Genomic DNA, 18666 nt, shown 5'->3' on the forward strand with positions numbered 1-18666 from the left:
GCGGGGAGGGAGGGGAAAAATGAGGACCTAATGTCGGGGGTTTAAGTGGAGAGAAAATGTTTTGAGAATGGTGTACAAATGCGCTTTACACAATTGATGTGTGTATGGATTGTGATAACAGTTGTATGAGCCCCTAATAAAATGATTTTTAAAAAAAGAAAGTCAAAAGTTAAAAAAAATAAAAAATAAAAATAAAAAGCTCCTAAGCAACCATCTAAGGGACAATTATTGGTCTCTCCTCTCCATCTAGGGGAAAGAATGACAAAAATTGAAGAAACACGCAAACTATGAGCCTAATGGACAAATGAGCCACCAAACATCAGTCTCCACAACCCTGAGACCAGAAGAACTAGATGGTGCTCGGTTACCACTATCAACTGCTCTGAAAGGAGGCCCACTAGAAGTCTAGTATAGCATTAGAAAATATATAGAATAAACTCAAAATCATAGAAGAGATGGGTTATTGGTCGGATAGAGATTGGTGGAACCCCTGAGACTATGTCCCTTAATCACCCTTCAGGTTTGGAACTGAACTCACCCCCATAATGCAATTCTCAGCCAAACAACAGGCAGTCTGTAATGGGAAATAACACTAGTGAGGCAGGCATACATTAGAATAATCAACCATCTGAGATCAAAGGGGCAGCATTTCACCAAGTACAAGATTAAAATGGCTCAGGAAATGAGGAGAGGAAACAGAAAACATTGGGAGAAAGTAGATAGGTGATGGTACATTGAGGGAATTGTAATGGATATTGTGGAACATGGTGTATGTGAATTGTTGAATGTAAGACTGAGGCCTACTCTGTAAATTGACAATTGCCTTACAATAAAAATTTTTTAATGATTTAGTTCACATGTTTCAAAGAGAGGGTGAATTGACATAAAATCAAATGCAAGAGCAAGTTGTCTGTGAAGTCTAACCTTGTAACCTGAGGGACTGCCTACAGTCACATATCCAATGCTCAATAGCCACAGGAGGGTAGTGGCTTCCAGATCAAGCAGCACAGCCCCAGGACATGCTCGCCATTGCAAGTGTTCTAGTGGCTAGCTGTGACCTCAAGTGAATAAAGGGCTAGTCTCCATTCCTCGCACCTCTCTCTCATCCTTATTTCCTGACTCCCCCACAACCTGCATTAAGTCATCCCTGCTTGTGCTCAGATCTACACAAACAGGCTAATGTGGGGCATGTTACCACGGAAAGCTCCCCCCATTTCCTGATCTCTCCATTATAAGCTCACTGTAGGGACCATGACCACCGCATGAACACATCCAAGCTGAGAACCTGAATGAAGAACTCACAACCTCCAATGTAGCCTTGGGTACATGGACCCTCTGATCTTTCACTGAATCACCAAGAGTGGTAACCATTTCTACCACCCAGGGACTGTCTTAACTCTTTCACAAATAGTGCCTAAGATTGTTTTCTGGGCTCCAGAACCCCATTTCACATTGACCTGGCAGAGGTAATTGCCAAGTGGTAGAGTATAGTATGACCCTGTCTGCGGACACATGAAATTATCATGTATTGCCTTTGAGTTGCCCAATAACACCCTAACTTGTAAGCCCTTCTTTCTTGAACCGTGTCTACTCATTTTTCAACATTCATTGCAGACATCGACACCTCCAAAAACCCTTCTCTGCCCTTCCCAGGCTGAATTAAGTGCCTCCACTGACCATTCAAAAATGTCAATATAGGAGAGATTTTCAGGGTGAACATCTGGTAAGAAGCAGAGGAGGGGGTGGGTGATATCTTGTAACTATATTTTATAGCAAGGTACAGTTTTTGCTGGGAATTTCCAAGAAAAATAGCAACATTCTTAAAGATACTGTTATTCACACTTTAAAGGTGACTGGGAAAATATCAAAAGACCATTTCAAAGAGCATCATGTTCAGGAGTAGAATAAAGGAAGGTTATGCCTTTCCCCAAGCCACACATTGGCTCTGCTACTGGCTCCTCCGGGTACTTCAGTAACACCCTGGCATTTTTCTACAATTCTAGTAGTCCTGCCTTGGATCTGTTTATGCGGCTGTCTCCGCTACTAGACTGGAGAGATCATATTCTTATCTGTCTTCGTAGTCCTCATACCCAGGGTGGTCCCCGACAGAGTTGCTCAGAAATTGTTTGTTGGGTAAAAGGATGGACAAACAGGTGGGCGAGGAGAGGTTCAATGGCTGAGCAGGTGAGTGGGTAAATGAATGGGTGGGTAGGTGGTGAATGGATGAGTAGATGGGTTAATAAATGAATGGGCAGACAGATGGATGGAAAGTAGGAGAAGACATTCTCTTAAGGCTTCAATGCTTCCTTCAACTAAAATCTTTGGAAGAGTAAGATCTTGAATCTAAAAATTTCTCTCTCTCTCTCTCTCTCTCTCTCTGTGTATGTATGTATGTGTGTGTGTCTGTCTGTCTGTCTCTCTTTCTTCCCTCCTTTTCTCCTCATTTCCAGGAACACCCAGGAAGTGTTTTATATCTGATACAGATATATTAATGCAGAGAGAAAAGGCATTTACCAATGAGCTTACTCCAAAAGGGCCGGGGTAATAGAGAAAGGAATCCTTAACAATATACATTGAATAAAAAAAACGCTTTCTCTAATGGAAGTACAATTTGGAGACAAACCTAAACCACCTTGCTCTCTGTGGTATATGATTAAAATCTGCTTTATTCTTCTATTTTGCTATTCTCAAATTACCACACTACTGCTGGCGCTGCAAACTCAGACTTCGCTGCTGCCCTTGAATTATTGCACAACCGACTCCTTCTCCTTTTCCCCCTCCTCCTCCTCCCCTCCTCCTCCTCCTCCTCCTCCCCTCCTCCCCCTCCTCCTCCTCCTTCTTCAGCACTGAACCAGGAAGTTGCCATCCACACCTGGTGAAGACAAGGTGTTTTCAAATCTGTAGGCAAAAGAACTCGTTCCCCACCACCACCCCTCACCCTGTGTCATAATGTCCCTCAACCAAAAGACATCTCCCGAGAAGGTACGGAGCACAAGGTGACATTGTTCTTGACTAGGATCCAGATGGTATGAAAGAACCTGGATATTTCATTATTCCTAAGCCCACACTTTGGAAGCAAAAAGACTCCACCAGGGATGTAACTTTGTCCTCATATTTGTCTAGGGCTCCTCTAAATACCGTGTTCTGGAATGGCTATCCTGTCTTCTTTCAGAATCAGCCTCAAAGCTCCAAAATAAGTCACCTATAGAGAATTCTTTCATCAGCCTTTTTTTTTTTTTGAGTCTTTCTAATTTCTTGAGAATTCATCTGAAATTTCAAACTACAATCAATATCTGTTCCATGCTAAACCCACTGCCATTAAAATGATTCCTACTCTTAGTATAAAACTGCCCCATGGAACTTCCAAGTCTGTAACTCTTTACAGAAGCGGACTGCCACATCTTTCTCCCATGAAGCATCTGGTGGGCTTGAACCGCCAACCTTTCCGTTTAATCACTGTATCACCAGGGCTCCTTGTACCAGGTCAAAGACATTAAGAAAAAGGTTAAAGATCTTTCCGTTGTCTAGTGATGTACGGTAGCAACATATTCAAAATATATGTATAAAAAGTCAAATGCAATTCTTGTTTGGCTATGCATTCAGCCACATACTTTCTTGGATAAAAGAAAGTAGATGGGGAAGCATTAAAAGTGGCGGTTCTTTGGCATCATTACACTTTCTTTATCCAGAAACATGGTCAGTTTATGGTGTCTCCCTGGTGCTTTAAAAAAAAGAGAGAAAGTTGTCATTGGAAATTTGAAAACATCAACAACAAAAGAAAGAAAGAAACTTGAAAACATCATGCTAAAAGAAACAAGCCCGACGCAAAAGGGCAGATGTCATATGCTTCCCACATATATGAACTATTCTATAGTAGGCACATAGAGAGAGCCCGAACGTAGAATCAGAACCACTGCTACCTGGGGCTGGGGGAGGAAGATTAGAAAGTAGTTACTTACTGGGTACAAAGCTTTTGACGTGATGAAAAGCTTTATGGACAAAGAATGGTGATGGTTACACACATTGTAAATATAATTGATGCCTCTGCATTGTATGTTTTACATTGGCTAAAGTGACAAATTTTATGTTGTACACATTGTACCAAAGTTTTATGTTACACATACTTCATCATCATTTTTTAGACATTTAAAAAAATTTTTCAGTGGAAAAGAATCCCATCATTTGGATTACCAAGAAGGTTCAGGAAAAGAACTACCATACCGCTCAAGTATATCAAGAATATAAGTGACAAGAGAGGGTGCTGATCAACCTAGAGCCAGTTACTACCCAACACCACTGTGAAGGACTTCTACACACAGACATATGTCACAGAACAAGCACTGCCTTCAAATAGTGGGCAGCAATATGTGTACTGTGTGATCACAATCAAGTTGGTCATGGATGCCAGGTGACCCCATGCACAAAGGAATAAAAACACCACCTTCTCTGGCACCATTCCTGTGATGAGTGGCAAACTGCACTATTATGATCTATAGGCTTTCTGTGACTGATTGTTGGAAGTAGATTGCCAAGTCTTTCTTGCTACTCTCTCATGCTGGAAGCTCAGCTGAAACTTGTTCCCCCTCATGGCCACATACAAGCCTCCACCACTGACAGACAGGAGATGATGACACGTAAGGTATACAGTACTGGCCAGGAACCAAACCTAGGTCTCCCACAAGAAAGGCAAGAATTCCACCACTGAGTCACTCTGCCACCCCACGCCCAGTCCCCTAACTCATTGGTTTATAAACCTGCTAAATAAATAACATCTAGGAAGAAGTATTAGCCAATTTGTTAGTTATGTTTTTGTCCTTTCTTCTAGTAATAAGGATAATTAGTTACTTAAAATTAGGATTTTAAGACTCCTTAATTTTACTCTGACATCTAATAGTAAATGATACATGTTTGAATTTTCTCTTTTTGCATCTGAAGACCCTGGTGCAGTCAATCCTTTCCAGACCAGCATTTGTATTCAAGGTCTACAGCCTTGAGCAACAAATTATGCATCTGAGCTGAGAGATAATAAACCAAACTCTGATTTGTTAACATGCTAATTGCTTTCCCCTGTGACAGAATAATCACATTTCAAACCTAAGCATAGAGCATAGAGATATTCAGAACAAACGCTATTGTATAGCCAAGATGCAAGTCATTAAGTTACTAATATTAGATCATGTCCTTAGACAATTCTTTAGACTGGAATTTATCTTAATTAATATTCACAATAACCCCTGCGGTAGTTACATAATTTCGTGTCAACTTGAAGTATAGGGGAGGGGTCTAGCCCATCAATCAGGTCACAGCCTGAAGGTGCCTCCTTGTGGGAGTGACCTGGGAGGGTCCTGGGAACCTCACACCCCACCCCACCCACCCCCATCTCTCTGCCTTCACCTTCCTGTTGATGCCACATGGAGACCTGTGAGAGCCCTAGAGATTCTTCGACTGCCATTGGATCCACAAGACTTTGCACCCACCAGCTGGTGATCTTCCTGTATTCTGCATCCTTGCATATAGCTGCATGATTCTGAAGAGGGATTTATGAACTAGTATCGGACTTATGGACTTGATCTGGACTGGGCTAGGATGTTTTCCTGCTATATAACTACTTCTTGATATAAAGCTCTCGTGTGTGTGTGTGTGTATGTGTGTGTGTGTGTGTCCTTCGATATTTTTTTCTAGTCAACCTGGCCTAACATAACCCCCAAGAAAACTAAGTAGAAAACAAAATGTTACTATAGAGGGTATCTGAAGAATAAACAAATATTACGTACAGAAGAAACTATTGCAGCATAACTTGAAAAATCGGTCCTCCAAGAACGTTAAGTTTACTTTAAATTTATATCCTTTTTATATGATTTTAAAATGTATGGTCTGTTAGCAGTTCAAAATCACCAGCTGCTCACTGGGAGTAAGATAAGGCTTTCTGCACCTGTAAAGAGTTATTCTGCGAGGCGCGCAGGGCAGTTCTATTCTGTCCTACAGGGTTGCTATGAGTCATAATCTACTATTCGATGGCAGTGACCTTAAGTCTGCCTAAAAGGGTAATTTCCTAAGTGATAGCCCTATGCATTGTAACTCGGAATTTTAAAACTGAGAAAGGTCTTTTTTTCATTCACTAGTCCTGACTCGGGCAGGAAGATTAAGACCTCTCTGCTGACTTTCCTGCCTTATATCCAACCACCTACTGAAAATTCTCCATTCAGATACCCTTCAGTAGGCACCTCAAAGTCAATAAGCCACAGCTGAGCAAATCCTCTCTTCTCCATCCTGTTTCTCCTCAGGGATGGTTTCATGATTGTACAACCTGCACTTGTTCACAGGGACCCATGCTTAGAAAGGTTCCACACTTAATTGAAGGCTCTGCTGTCACCATCTTGAAATTCTTCATAATTGTTCATGAAAGTGCCCCACATTTTCACTGTCCCAGTCTTATCTCTCCTCGTGAAAGTTATCTCCCAAACCAACCATCTGAACCTCATCTGAGATAGTTCATTGTGCCAGCCTGGCCGATAAACACAAGTGGGATTAACTGAAGAGCAGAGAGATAAATGGCTAGGTGAGTCTCGCCTTTCTTGTCTGTCATTCTTTGATCATGGGGCCAGTGTGCAGCTGCCTTGCTTGTTCTGTGCCTCAACTTAAAGGCTACACTACCTGTGCGAATCCTAGCCTGTGGACTGTGTCGCTGTAAGTTGAGGTCCCTTTAAGACATCTCTGGAGCTGGGGACTGGCAGTTAGTAACCTGGCTGGCAGTTGGTGACCTGCCTTGTGATTGGCTGCTGTGCTGACATAGCCTAGCTCTCTCTATAAATAGAGGAAGATCTGGCAGCAGACTAGACTTGAAGGACTGCTAGTCTCTCACAACTCTCTCTCACGGGAGTGAGTTGCATTGAGCCATTTGTAGTGCTTTATAATTTAACTGTTTATTTCTTGTATTATATATTTATCTGTATATGATTTAACAGTTCATTTCTTGTTATATATCTAATTATCTTTAAAAATAAATATATTAAATTATCAGCAATTTGGTTTTATCTCTCTAGAGAACCCTGTCTAACACAGGGACCCATGCTTAGAAAGGTTCCGCACTTAATTGAAGGCTCTGCTGTCACCATCTTGAAATTCTTCATAATTGTTCATGAAAGTGCTCCACATTTTCACTGTCCCAGTCTTATCTCTCCTGGTGAAAGTTATCCCCAAACCAACCATCTGAACCTCATCCTATAGCCTCCCTTCCTCCATGCCATCCAACCAGAAGTTTAGACCTACTGATCCCTTGCTGGAAATATCCTTTGCCCTCTTCAACAAGTTGACTTCTACCTGCCCTTTACCCTTACCCAGATGCACCAATTATTGATGTCCCAGTCTGACCTTGAGGCCTTTCTTGGTCCTTTCCCTGTGCATGCCTGTCTCTACCTTTGCTATTTTGTCATTGCATCACTATTTTATACTTTTGTATTATTCGTCGCATTGACCTTGAGCATCTTTATAGTTGATTTCATTTTTATGTCTCTGATTCCTAGCTCTGTGATTGCACACAGAAAATATTTAATCGTATGAATTAAATTGTGACCTCCCCCCAAAGCCTGTGGAGATCACCTTCTTTTAAAAAGGGATTTCTTCATTCTATTAATTAGGTGAAGGTAAGGGTGGGTTCTAAAACTACTCACTTCTGAGCTCTAAAAAGATCAGTTTCAGACACCAAAACATGCACACAGGAAGTAAGACAGATGTCATTTGAGTATTGTCTATGAGTGAAGACACTAAGGAATACCCATACTACCTATAAGGCTCATATCATGAGACAAGGAGGGCTTAACATAACCAACACCCTCATTTGGACTTTTGACCTCAGGACTGTGAAAAAATAGATTTCTGTTCTTTGAATGATGTTGTATATCCATCACAACTCTAAGTAATGAAGACATTTAACAATTGTTTGTTGAATAATACTGATGTGATTTCCAAAACCTTTACTCATTCACTTTTGAAAAACAGTTGCTTGGTTTATACAAATGCTCCTTCCTTTCAAATGAGTTTCATCATTTTCTTCTTTTCTTTTTTTAAGTCTCATTTCTCTCCTGCACCTTGGGGCAAAACCATCATAGCAAACAGCTCCAGAACTTTCTGTTACACCCAGAATGCATTCTGCACTGTCCTTGGGGTCACTGTCCCCGGGGGTCAACTCTGAAAGAGAGAACAGCTGGGCGAACTATGCCTCTGGAGGCTTCCAGGCCCTGCTAGCTTTTACTCGGCGACTTGTTTGTGCCGAGATTTAACCTGAGTTCATCTGTCAGGTCACCAAGAGTACAGAATACAGGAAAGCAAGAATGGAAAACATGGCCCAGAGGGATGGGTAGGCCCTCCCTAACCTGGGACCCCCATGTGCTCTTGGGAATATTCAGCATTTCATCAGATTGGCCATTATGAGAAATCCTATTTAAAAAGCAGTCTCTTAATTTGCCCAGGTCAGGGAGTGTAAGAAAAGCATTTCAGCACCAGAATTCAGTAAGCACTACAGTGTTCCTGTGATAGACACACCTCGATGGATGGATGGATGGATGGATGCATGCATGGATGGATGGATGGATGGATACATGGATGGATGCATGGATGGATGCATGGATGGATGCATGGATTCACTCAAATGCTTATTAAACATCTGCTGAGGAAAAGGTTCCAGGTGAGGCAATACCGAGGGAAATAAGGACCAAAATGGAAGTGTCTACATTCAAGGAAATTAGGAATATTAACATGAGATAAACCCTATTAACACTGAATTCCTCCAAATACAGCCCTAGGCCAGCAGCAAGGATCCACCCCTGGAGCAATGTTAGAAAGGCCCATCTCAGGCCCTGCCCAGACCTCCGGAATCAGCATCTGCATTTTAACAAGCACACAGGAGAGTCAAACAAACTTTAGAAACGTTACCCTCACACCCCAGACTCTGAGCTCAGAGCTGAACTCAGACTCTATCCTGAGCCAAGTTGCAAACCTCAGCTGCAAATCTGCCTTAATGGCTCTTGATCATAATCCTCTATTTTCCCATCTCTGGACTCCACTCTCTCTCTCTCTGAGAAATCTGGGAAGAGCAACTTGAAATCTTGTATCACATTAGGTGGGAACAGACTCGGGGCTGTGTCATCATCCCGGCACTGTCCCTATGTGTATGGATCTCACATTAGGGTCTCCATGAGACAATTCTGCTAGTTCCATTCCTGCACTGTTTTTAATTTTTCTCAAAATGCCTACTCAGAAAAAGAAGAAAAAACTAAAGCATTCAAGGGACCCATACCATATTCAAATAGTTCTTGTTTTAAACATTCAATGCCTCACTGATGGGAAGTTTTCAGAATCAAGAGTAGACTCAATATAAAATGTTGATTTACCAAATTATTACAGTTGGGAAAAAATCAATATATGGCCAGAGAGGAAGGTGCAATTGGGGAATGCTTATTCAAGCATTGTGATGTACACACACACAGGTACTACTAAGACTCCAAAAATACATACGCACATTTTCCATTTACACACTGGATGTTTCTGTTTTCATTTGAAATCACATCAGGCACTTGGAACCTGCAATCGTGGAAGGGCATGCTGTAGGAGAGTTCTGTTTTGTTTGGGGTTATTTGGCGGTGGTGGTGATGGTGTGTCCGCAGAAAGCTCAGTACCTCAGTACATTAGGAGCTCTCTAAGGCCAACAGCTGGCAAGCTTACTGGCCCCACAGTCCTTTATGCTCCTAAAGTCACTGAGCACACCACAGAGCTTGGGCTTAGATGGATGCAATCTTTCACCACTTACTGAGGTAACTATTGATTTTAAACTATCACTAACTATCACTAACATAGCAACTGCATGTTAATGTAAGTAGTGCATTTTCATAATACACAGTGCTATTTCCCCCAAATGAAAGCATGAGTTCGTGAAAAAGGGCATCGTGTTACATTTTTTCCAGTGTCAAACATTCCAATCACTTGACACAGTCACAGATTCAGACGTGGTCATGTGACCCAGGTGGTCCAATCAGAATGGCTGCAGTTTGGGGTTTTGTACTGGCATATAATTCAAGTGCCATACAATTAAATGTTTCTAAGAGTCATGCAATCATCACCACAGCTTTAGAACCTATTCTTTATTCTTGTACTCATTAATATTAGCTCCGCTTATCCCCTCAACCTTCCATGCCAGAACCCTAAGAAACTACTACACAAGTTACTGTAGCAATAGGTTTACCTATCTTGGACTTAATATAAAGAAAATCATACCAAACAAAACAAAACACACAAAAAAAACTCAATCTAAAAGAAAGCAGGAAATAATAAAATCTGGAACAACTTAAAAATGGGTCAAAAGGGAAAACAAGGATACAATGTAAATTTTAACCCAACTATAACTGCTTAGGAGCCCTGGTGATGAAGTAATGCATTGGGCTGCCAACCACAAGGTCAGTAGTTCAAAACAACCAGCCACTAGGCAGAGAAAGAGAAGTCTTTCTACTTCTATAAAGATTTATGGTCTTGGAAACCCCCATGACGATTCTACCCTGTCCTATAGGGTCACTATGAGTAAGAATTGACTCAGTGACAGATATGTACATTAATCCACTTTCCAATGCACTTTATCTGAGGGGAAGGCTATTCCTATCCCCTTCTCTGGTCAAAGGTCAGAGGGACTTCAATAGAGGTTTAATCCCCCTGGATACTCTGCAGATCAATTTTGGCCTTTCACTGTTATCCTCTGAGCTTGGATTTTATTATTTACAACCCTTGGATCACATTGGCTGGTGTGCTCCTTGTGTGTAGACTTAGCTGACACCTGGTTTAGATGACTGCTTATTTTAAAGCAAGCTTTTTAAGACCCCAGACATTATTCTTTCTGATAGCTGGGCAACATCTCAATTATTCACCACAATTTGCTATAGCACCCATATCTTCAGAGATCCCTTCATAAGGGGCCACATCATAAGAATTGACTTTCTTAGGTTAAGGCTTACAGTTAAGTAACTGCAGTGTTCTTGCTTGGAATGCTGGATTAGAAATGGCTTCTCCCTTCTTTGAAAATTATTCTATGAAAATCTGAGAACTGGCTTTGCTATAATGATTTCACTACCAGCCTCAAGATCCAACCATCACAAACGACAGGAAGGGGCAAGAAAATAAGAGAGGAAACAGTTCCTAAATAAAGCCTTTAACTCTAGACTTCCAAATATTTGAGCAGTATAATTAATTCTTTAATGTTGAAGCCCATTTGAATTGGGGTTTTTCCATGCATATCATAGCATCCCAAGTGATACACTAGCCATATAACATGGAGCTAACAGTGTTCTATTTCTCTCTGCAGTCAATACACTTTGCTTTTGCTTTGAGGACACAAGAGATAAGATGTTGCAAACCACTGAAATAGCATTGCTCCCCCACTCCCTTCCCCCAGGATATATGATATAAAGAGCTGGCCCACAATATCTAGGCCTCTAAACATCAGGGTTGGGCCAGAATATTTAATAAATGTCTCTTACTTCTATCCCTTTGTGAACTTTTCAATGGATTCTTAATGGCACCTAGATGACTTTCATAGAGAAAGTTTGGAGTGACCTAGCAGAAAACGTGTAGCTCTCAGCCTGATCTAGCTTGGGCTTCACCAGCAGGCTAATAATGGGACCTCATTATTAGCACATATGAATGCGTGCACCTCCATCCATCTACCCACCCACCCATCTAACTAAGTTGATTGGAATAGTACAATTTACTTGGGTATGTTTCAATACAGATGAAATATTTTTACATGCATCATCGTAACAACCCAGTTGAGGCTAACAATTGAGGATTATCAATCTCACTCTATGAATGAAGAACAAGAAACTCCAGAATGTGTTTAATGTCTCACACAATTGGAAAGTAATAGAGTTTGGGCTTAAAGTCATTGGATTCTAAATCAAAACTTTCCCACTATTTAGGATTACCTCTGATATGACATTTGTGGTACGTACTTAGATGATTTTGTGTCAACTCGAATATGTATGAAAGTGTAAGAGAGGAGTCCAAACTGTCAATCAGGTCACACCCTGGACTTGTGGCCTTCTCATAGGAGCACTCTCCCCCTCCACCTTCTTGCTTGCTGGCCACCCCGAGAGCTGCTGGAATTCCACCATGTCTCCACAGACGTTGGATCCATGCTACTCTGCACCCACTGGCCTGGGATCTCCCTGCAGTCTGCATCCTTGCCTGTGACTGCATGTCTCTGAAAAGGCACTTACAGACTTGTAGCAGACTTTCAGACACTTGAGCTGGACTGGGCTTGGATGTTTTCTTGATATATAATTATGTCTTGATATAAAGCTCTTTCTCATATATATGAGTGTCACTGGATTTGTTTCTTTAGTCAACCCAGCCTAACACAACATTAAAATGATAACCACTATTTTTGCAGCTCCTCCTGTGTACTAAACACTTGACATACAAACCACCCACCCACTGCAGTCAAGTTGATACCAATGTATAGTAACCCTAGAGGATAGAGCAGTTTCTCCCTAGGGTTTCAGAGGCCAAAGCTCTTTACAGGGCCAGCCTCATCTTTCTCTAATGAAATGGCTAGTGGGCTTGAACTGCAATCCTTTCAGTTAGCAACCTTGTGCTTAATCCACTGTGCCACCAGTGCTCCTTACGTGGCATACATCCCATATCTAATCCTCAAAACAAACCCAGGGGATCTGCGCTGCTATTATCTGCAATTTACAGATGAAGATACTGAAGCCCAAAGAAGTAAAGTGATTTGCTCAAAGTCACCTACCAGGTCAATGACAGAGCCAAGCGTCAGTCAAACCATAGCATGGAGAACCCTAGGGCATAGTGCCAACCACTTGGCCATACTGTCACAAGAACACGGGTAGAGCTACACCAGCTGTGTCTGCGCTACACCACAAGAAGGCTTGTAGCTGCCAAGAGCCCAAGGTAAGGACTAAATTGATATTTAACAATTCAAACAACAAAAATCTGCCCAAGATTTTTGTTTCTTCTGGAGTCTGATCATACCTACATTTTCTGAAATAAACTAGATCTTAGATAGCATCTTATTTACACTCCCCGAAGTTTTATTGTAGTAATAATTGTAACCCAATTTGACCCTTCTAAAAGACTCTACTCCTTGCTTAGTCAGCACACATTCTCCCTCCCCATTTCATCCACCTTTGAAAAGGAGAAGAGAATGAGACAGGTGGTTAGGATTCCATTCTTTTTTTTAAATCATTTTATTAGGGGCTCATACAACTCTTATCACAATCCATACATACTTCAATTGCGTAAAGCGCATTTGTACATTCATTGCCCTCATCATTCTCAAAACGTTTCCTCTCCACTTAAGCTCCCGGCATTAGGTCCTCATTTTTCCCCTCCCTTCCTGCTCCCCCCTCCCTCATGAGCCCTTGATAATTTATAATTTATTATTTTGTCATATCTTGTCCTGTCCGACGTCTCCCTTCACCCACTTTTCTGTTGTCCGTCCCCCAGGGAGGAGGTCACATACAGTTCCTTGTAATCGGTTCCCTCTTTCCAACCCACTCTCCCTCCAGAGGAGGTACACTGGTACAGAGAGGAACTGGAAATACAGGGAATCCAGAGCGGATGACCCTTCAGGACCAGTGGTGAGAGGATTCCATTCTTTTTGAAGGAAAAAAAACAAGAGTGAATGGAAGAGAATCACAGTTAAGCTGTGTCCCTCCACCACATCCAGACTGGGAGGCTCATTCAGTGAACCTTCCAAATCCACTGCAATGTGTCCTCCGGGTCCTGTTCCCCTAAGCTAACAGCACACATTTAGAGGGCTCATACTCACATGTCAAATGAGTAAACACTCCCACACAAATAAGAGGATGGGGTCTGCCAGAGAGGCATCCTAAACCACCAAAAAACCAAGCCTACTGCCATGGAGTTGATGGTATAGTAGGTTACACGTTGAGCTGCCAATCATAAGGTCAGCAGTTTGAACTCATCAGCTGCCCAAAGGGAGAAAGATCAAGCAGTCTGTCCAGTAAAGATTTACAGCCTCAGGTAAGCGACCTAGACCCTGTGAGAAGAGGCCCTGGAATCTCCCCCTGGAATCGGCTACCTGGCTGGAGAGTTGGGCCACTAGGTTGTTTGCTTGAAAGTTGTCATTGTCAAAACACTACACTAATGTCATTTGGAAAAGAGTGTTTAGAAGCTACTACTTTGCAAAAGCTATTCCCTGTCACCAATATGGTGGTAGAATGGAAGACCCTGTCGGGGGCTGGGGCAGGCTAGTGCACCAAGAGTAATCCTCCACCCCACTCTGCAAAAGGCACCCTAAAGAGCAAGGAAGTCCAGGCCCCTTTACCTACTGACCCTGTAAATCAAGCACAACCAGCTAGTCCCGTCAGCATCTGGCTTCATTCAGACCCCCTCTTTTGATGCAAAGGCATAACCTGGGGACACGACAATCTGAAATATAGAAATACACTGCGTAGAATCTAATGAGCATATACAAGTATAGTTTCCTTGAAGGCAAACACCACATTTCCTGGGGCTGGCAAGGCCCTGAAGGCCTTCAGACGGTGGCATGCCAGTCAGTTCTGGGATGCTCATCTTCCTACCAGACTCCGGGCACAGTATTTTCCAACTGGCCGATTTGGCCAGTTTAGATCATAAACAGCTGGCCTTCAGTCACTGGCTCAAAGCCCATTCCTTGGATTTATCTCTTTCTATATCTGTAATTTCGCTGAAATCTCTGCTATTGGGACTATGGGACACACATGGGTTTTGGAGGCAAACAATCCTGGATTTGAAGTGCAGATGCTCAATCTCTGTCCAGGGGGCAGGGGACAGGGGGAGGGAGAGGAAAGTCCCCCAGGAGCTGTACTTGCATGGAGCCTGCAACAATGGCTTCAAGCATAACAATTGTGAGGCTGTCCCAGGCCCAGGCAGTGTTTGGTTCTGCCTTGATGGCCCCTAACAACAGCAGGATAAAGACTGGGCCTTCTACTCCCATGAACAGCTGCCGTCTCCGAAACAAACAGGGGTTGCTCGGAGTCAGCACTGACTCGATGGCAATCTGTTTAGTGGTGTGACCTTGGATGCATCAAGGAAACTCTGTGCCTTGTTTCTCTTCTCCACAGAATGGGACGACAAACTCCCTCACAGGTCTGTGCTGGACAGCAAATATACTAGGTTTAAGAGATGCTCAATGAGTGGCAACTCCAATCTATTCACATGGCCTCAAGCCACAGACCTGAGGTTTTCTATCCTTCCCCACACCCATCACCTGCTGTCATCCTCCAGAACCCTGCGGGAGTGGCAGCAGTGCCTTTTTTCTCATTCTGAGATGCTGACGCCTCAGGGAACACAGCCCAGCCAGCATCCCAAGGAAGTGTGGCTGCGTGCTTCCCTACTATTTGGATTGCACAGGCAGCACCGCTCACCGCCCCGAGTGAGGGGGCACTTAACAGTGACTGAGAGCCCCTGCTGCCCCTCCACAGCCTCCAGAGGCTGACAATCACTAGAAGGGAAAGCAGACCGGTAGAAAATGGAGAGAGGGTCTGTGTGTCCCTGTGTGAGAATCCCTGCGCCCCTCTAACTTTGTGATTCTATGGAAGAAAAGAACTGAAAGAAGGAAGAACAGAAGACCCCTGGGCTCTGCCAGGGCGTGTACTGTTGACGCCAAATGTGTTTGGCTTTGTTTTTCACCCTGTTTCGTCACTCTAAACAAATGGAAAGTATTTGTGACCTGATACTCCGGAAATGTAATTTTACTTCCTAAGTTGGGAATACTCTAGAAATATGAGATGCAAAACTATTGAAATAAAAAATAATTATTTTTAACTGGTTAAATAAGAATCACCTTGGGGGTGGGGATGAGAATCCCAGGAAGAGGCTTGTCACAAATGCACAAAATGAAATAATTAATTTTTTTTGCGAAATTTCAAAATCAATGGCTTTAAAACATAACCACTTAAGGCCTTTGGCACACAAACTGTCCAAGCTGTTATTAGAAAGAACGTATTGTTTCCCAGAATATCAGGCCACAAATCATGTCCTTTGGGAACTACTTATCTAGCCAAAGGAAGACTTCGTTCTGAGGAAGGAAACAAACAAAAACGGTGGTGTCAAAATGGCAGGACAAGCACAGGCTACACCAGCACACCCCACAGGCTCTCCCTTCCAACAACTGCTTGGGAGGCTAAGTCCAAGCGTATTGCTAGGAGGGTCCCAGTTCATGCATGTAATGGTTTATTCCAAGTAAAATGTGTTCAAATAAGTCCCTGAGGTCGGTGGATGGCTGCAGATAAATTCTCTCAGCAGTACACTAGCCTCCATCTCGAGGTACATTCTAACAAAGATTCAGTCAGTGACTTCTGAGGGGATTTTCGGGACCCATTGAATTCAAGACAGAAAGGTCAACTCTGATGGTTACGGCAACTGTTTTTGGAACTCCAAAGGCATGATCTTGACAGGTTTTCCCAAAAGATGCAGGATGATCACAGGCTTATTGGGAAGAAATTTTAATAAAATGGAGCATAATATTGGTGAGGGAAAGGCTAGGCACGGCCCACTGAGGAGTTGCTTTTCCCATTACGACAAGGTATAAAGTTGCACGAGCTACCGTACAACTATTTCCCTGGAAAACTCAACCCCGGGCACCCTACGGCCCTGATCGTGCCCCTTCAGACTTCTTTTTGTTCCCCAAACTCAAAGAAAATCCAAAAGGAATATGAGTTGAGTCCTTCAGGGATGCCCAAACTGCCATTTCGCTCGGTGCAAATTGGAAGAGTGCAGATTTCTTTGAGGAAGGCTGAGAGAGACGAGAATTCTGCCGTCAGAAGTGCAGTAAACCTAGACAGAGTGGGTGTCACGTTTTAATTTTGTTGTTGTTTAATAAAGGTTTATATGATTTTGTTACAGTACTTTTTGGCTTACCCTCATATTTGGTATAAGTTAACCAACGTATATGCTCACTTTAGGACTTAAAGCAAATTGCACAAATGCCTTTCTCTGGATTACAGGACAGCACACGCCAAACATTTCCCTGAAACACTCGTGAAGCAGAAAAACTGGCCGTTCTGCGAATCGGCTCATGATTGAGTTGAACAGCAAGCAGTGCTTAGCTTAGAATGAAATTCAAGATCCTCCAGAAAATTTGGGGGCCTACTTCTCTGAGAGGTATGGGGCAGCATTCCTGCCTTGAAACTTGCCCAGCTGTCAGCTTACAAATTAGTGTAACGTGCCCCGTGTCACAAACTCCCACTTGCAAGGAATCCAGGAAAAGACCTTACATTCATTCATGATTAACACAGATCAGAGGAGGATTCCTACCACTGGGAGACGCTGCCCTCATTCACCACCCAGCAGAACAGGGAGCTACGCCTTGTATTTAAAACAGAGACAGCTTGAAGACTTGGCTAAGCCAGAAAAGGAAATCCCGGAGATAAATCATTCAGCGGCTCTCAAAGTCTCTGACACGACCTTTGTGAGGACCTCTTTGGAGTCACGGGAGAGGGATGAACACCTGCCAAAATACACGCACACCACAAGCAAGTAAACACACACACACACACACACACACACACACACACACACACACACGCAGCTCACGCTACATCTCCTGCAAGTTCAAAGGCATTTAATACTCGAGAATAGAGCTGCCCCGCAAAGCTGCCTGTGTCAAAACAACTCACCCTCTCCTCCAACTTGGATGAGAGGGAATGTCTACAAGACCCCAAGGGACGTCTTTTTCCCAGGACCCAAGTCCTGCAGGGCTCCCTCCCTGCAGTCTCTCACATCAGCCTCTCAAGCCTCTCCCTTTCTGTGAAACACTCGGATTTCTCACGCGTAGCTCCAGTGCAGAGCTACGCGCGCCCCATCTTTCAGGGCTGGGGCCCAGGGTTACCCTCGCCTGTCTCACTCGCGGGAAACTTCGCCGCCACCCCAAGCGGAAAAAGAAAGGCCCTAGGCCGAGGGGGTACCGAGAGCGAGGTGGCGATTCGGCAGCCCGAGGGCACCACCTGAGCTGGGGCGCAGGAGAGAAAAGGGAGTGGATCTGAGATGCTGCCTGCCTCCTCCACGTGGAGGAAGGGGACAAGGAGGAGTGGGTGGCATGCCAATGCCCTACCTCCTGGAGGGACAAGGGTCAGAAGAGGCTGGGCCCTCACCCCTCCGAAGACACCTGCCCGGAGTCCCCTGCCTGGGAGGACCATGGTGTGCCGTGCAGCCAGCATGCCAGAAGCAGGGGCCCCGGGCGCCTGCTGGGGCCGTGTCCCATCTCTGGCTCGGGCTCCCAGTCTCAGCAGACGGAGAAAGCAAAGCCCAGCTTTCTAGCAAGGCATCCGGGTGGGTCCCTCGTCTTTGCAGGCGCACGCCCACCCGCCGAGCCCCGCGCCCGCGCCCCACGGCGCCCGCACCTGTACGTGGCAAGAGATCTCCGAGTCGTCCAGCAACCGGATGGTGCATTTCATCTCCTGGTTGAGCGATTTGACGCTGGCGCTGCGAAAGTGAAGCATTTTCATGGTCCTGCTGCTGCCTCTCGGCACACAGCGGCAAGAGGCGAACATGCACCGCGGCCCGCGCGGACACGCACACTCGCGCACGCACTGTCCGGGATGGAAACCCGGGCGCGCTCGGCCTCGGGGCAGCGCCGGCGCCGGAGGCCACACGTGCCCG

The 18666-nt window shown here is 44.0% G+C and overlaps 1 protein-coding gene across 1 annotated transcript in view; it reads right to left on the bottom strand.

Moving 5' to 3' along the window:
• FRMD3 (FERM domain containing 3) overlaps positions 1-18559 on the bottom strand; it is a 359195-nt gene extending 340636 nt beyond the window's left edge. The window contains exon 1 of the mRNA XM_030887907.2: positions 18408-18559. Coding sequence (XP_030743767.1) covers positions 18408-18557 — 150 coding nt within the window. The 5' untranslated portion in view covers positions 18558-18559. The remainder of the gene's footprint in view (positions 1-18407) is intronic.
• Between the last annotated feature and the right edge of the window lie 107 nt (positions 18560-18666).

The sequence above is a fragment of the Echinops telfairi genome, unplaced genomic scaffold, assembly GCF_000313985.2.
Source record: "Echinops telfairi isolate 266 unplaced genomic scaffold, ASM31398v2 ScPeMD7_7429;HRSCAF=8467, whole genome shotgun sequence".
Taxonomy (NCBI): Eukaryota; Metazoa; Chordata; class Mammalia; order Afrosoricida; family Tenrecidae; genus Echinops; species Echinops telfairi.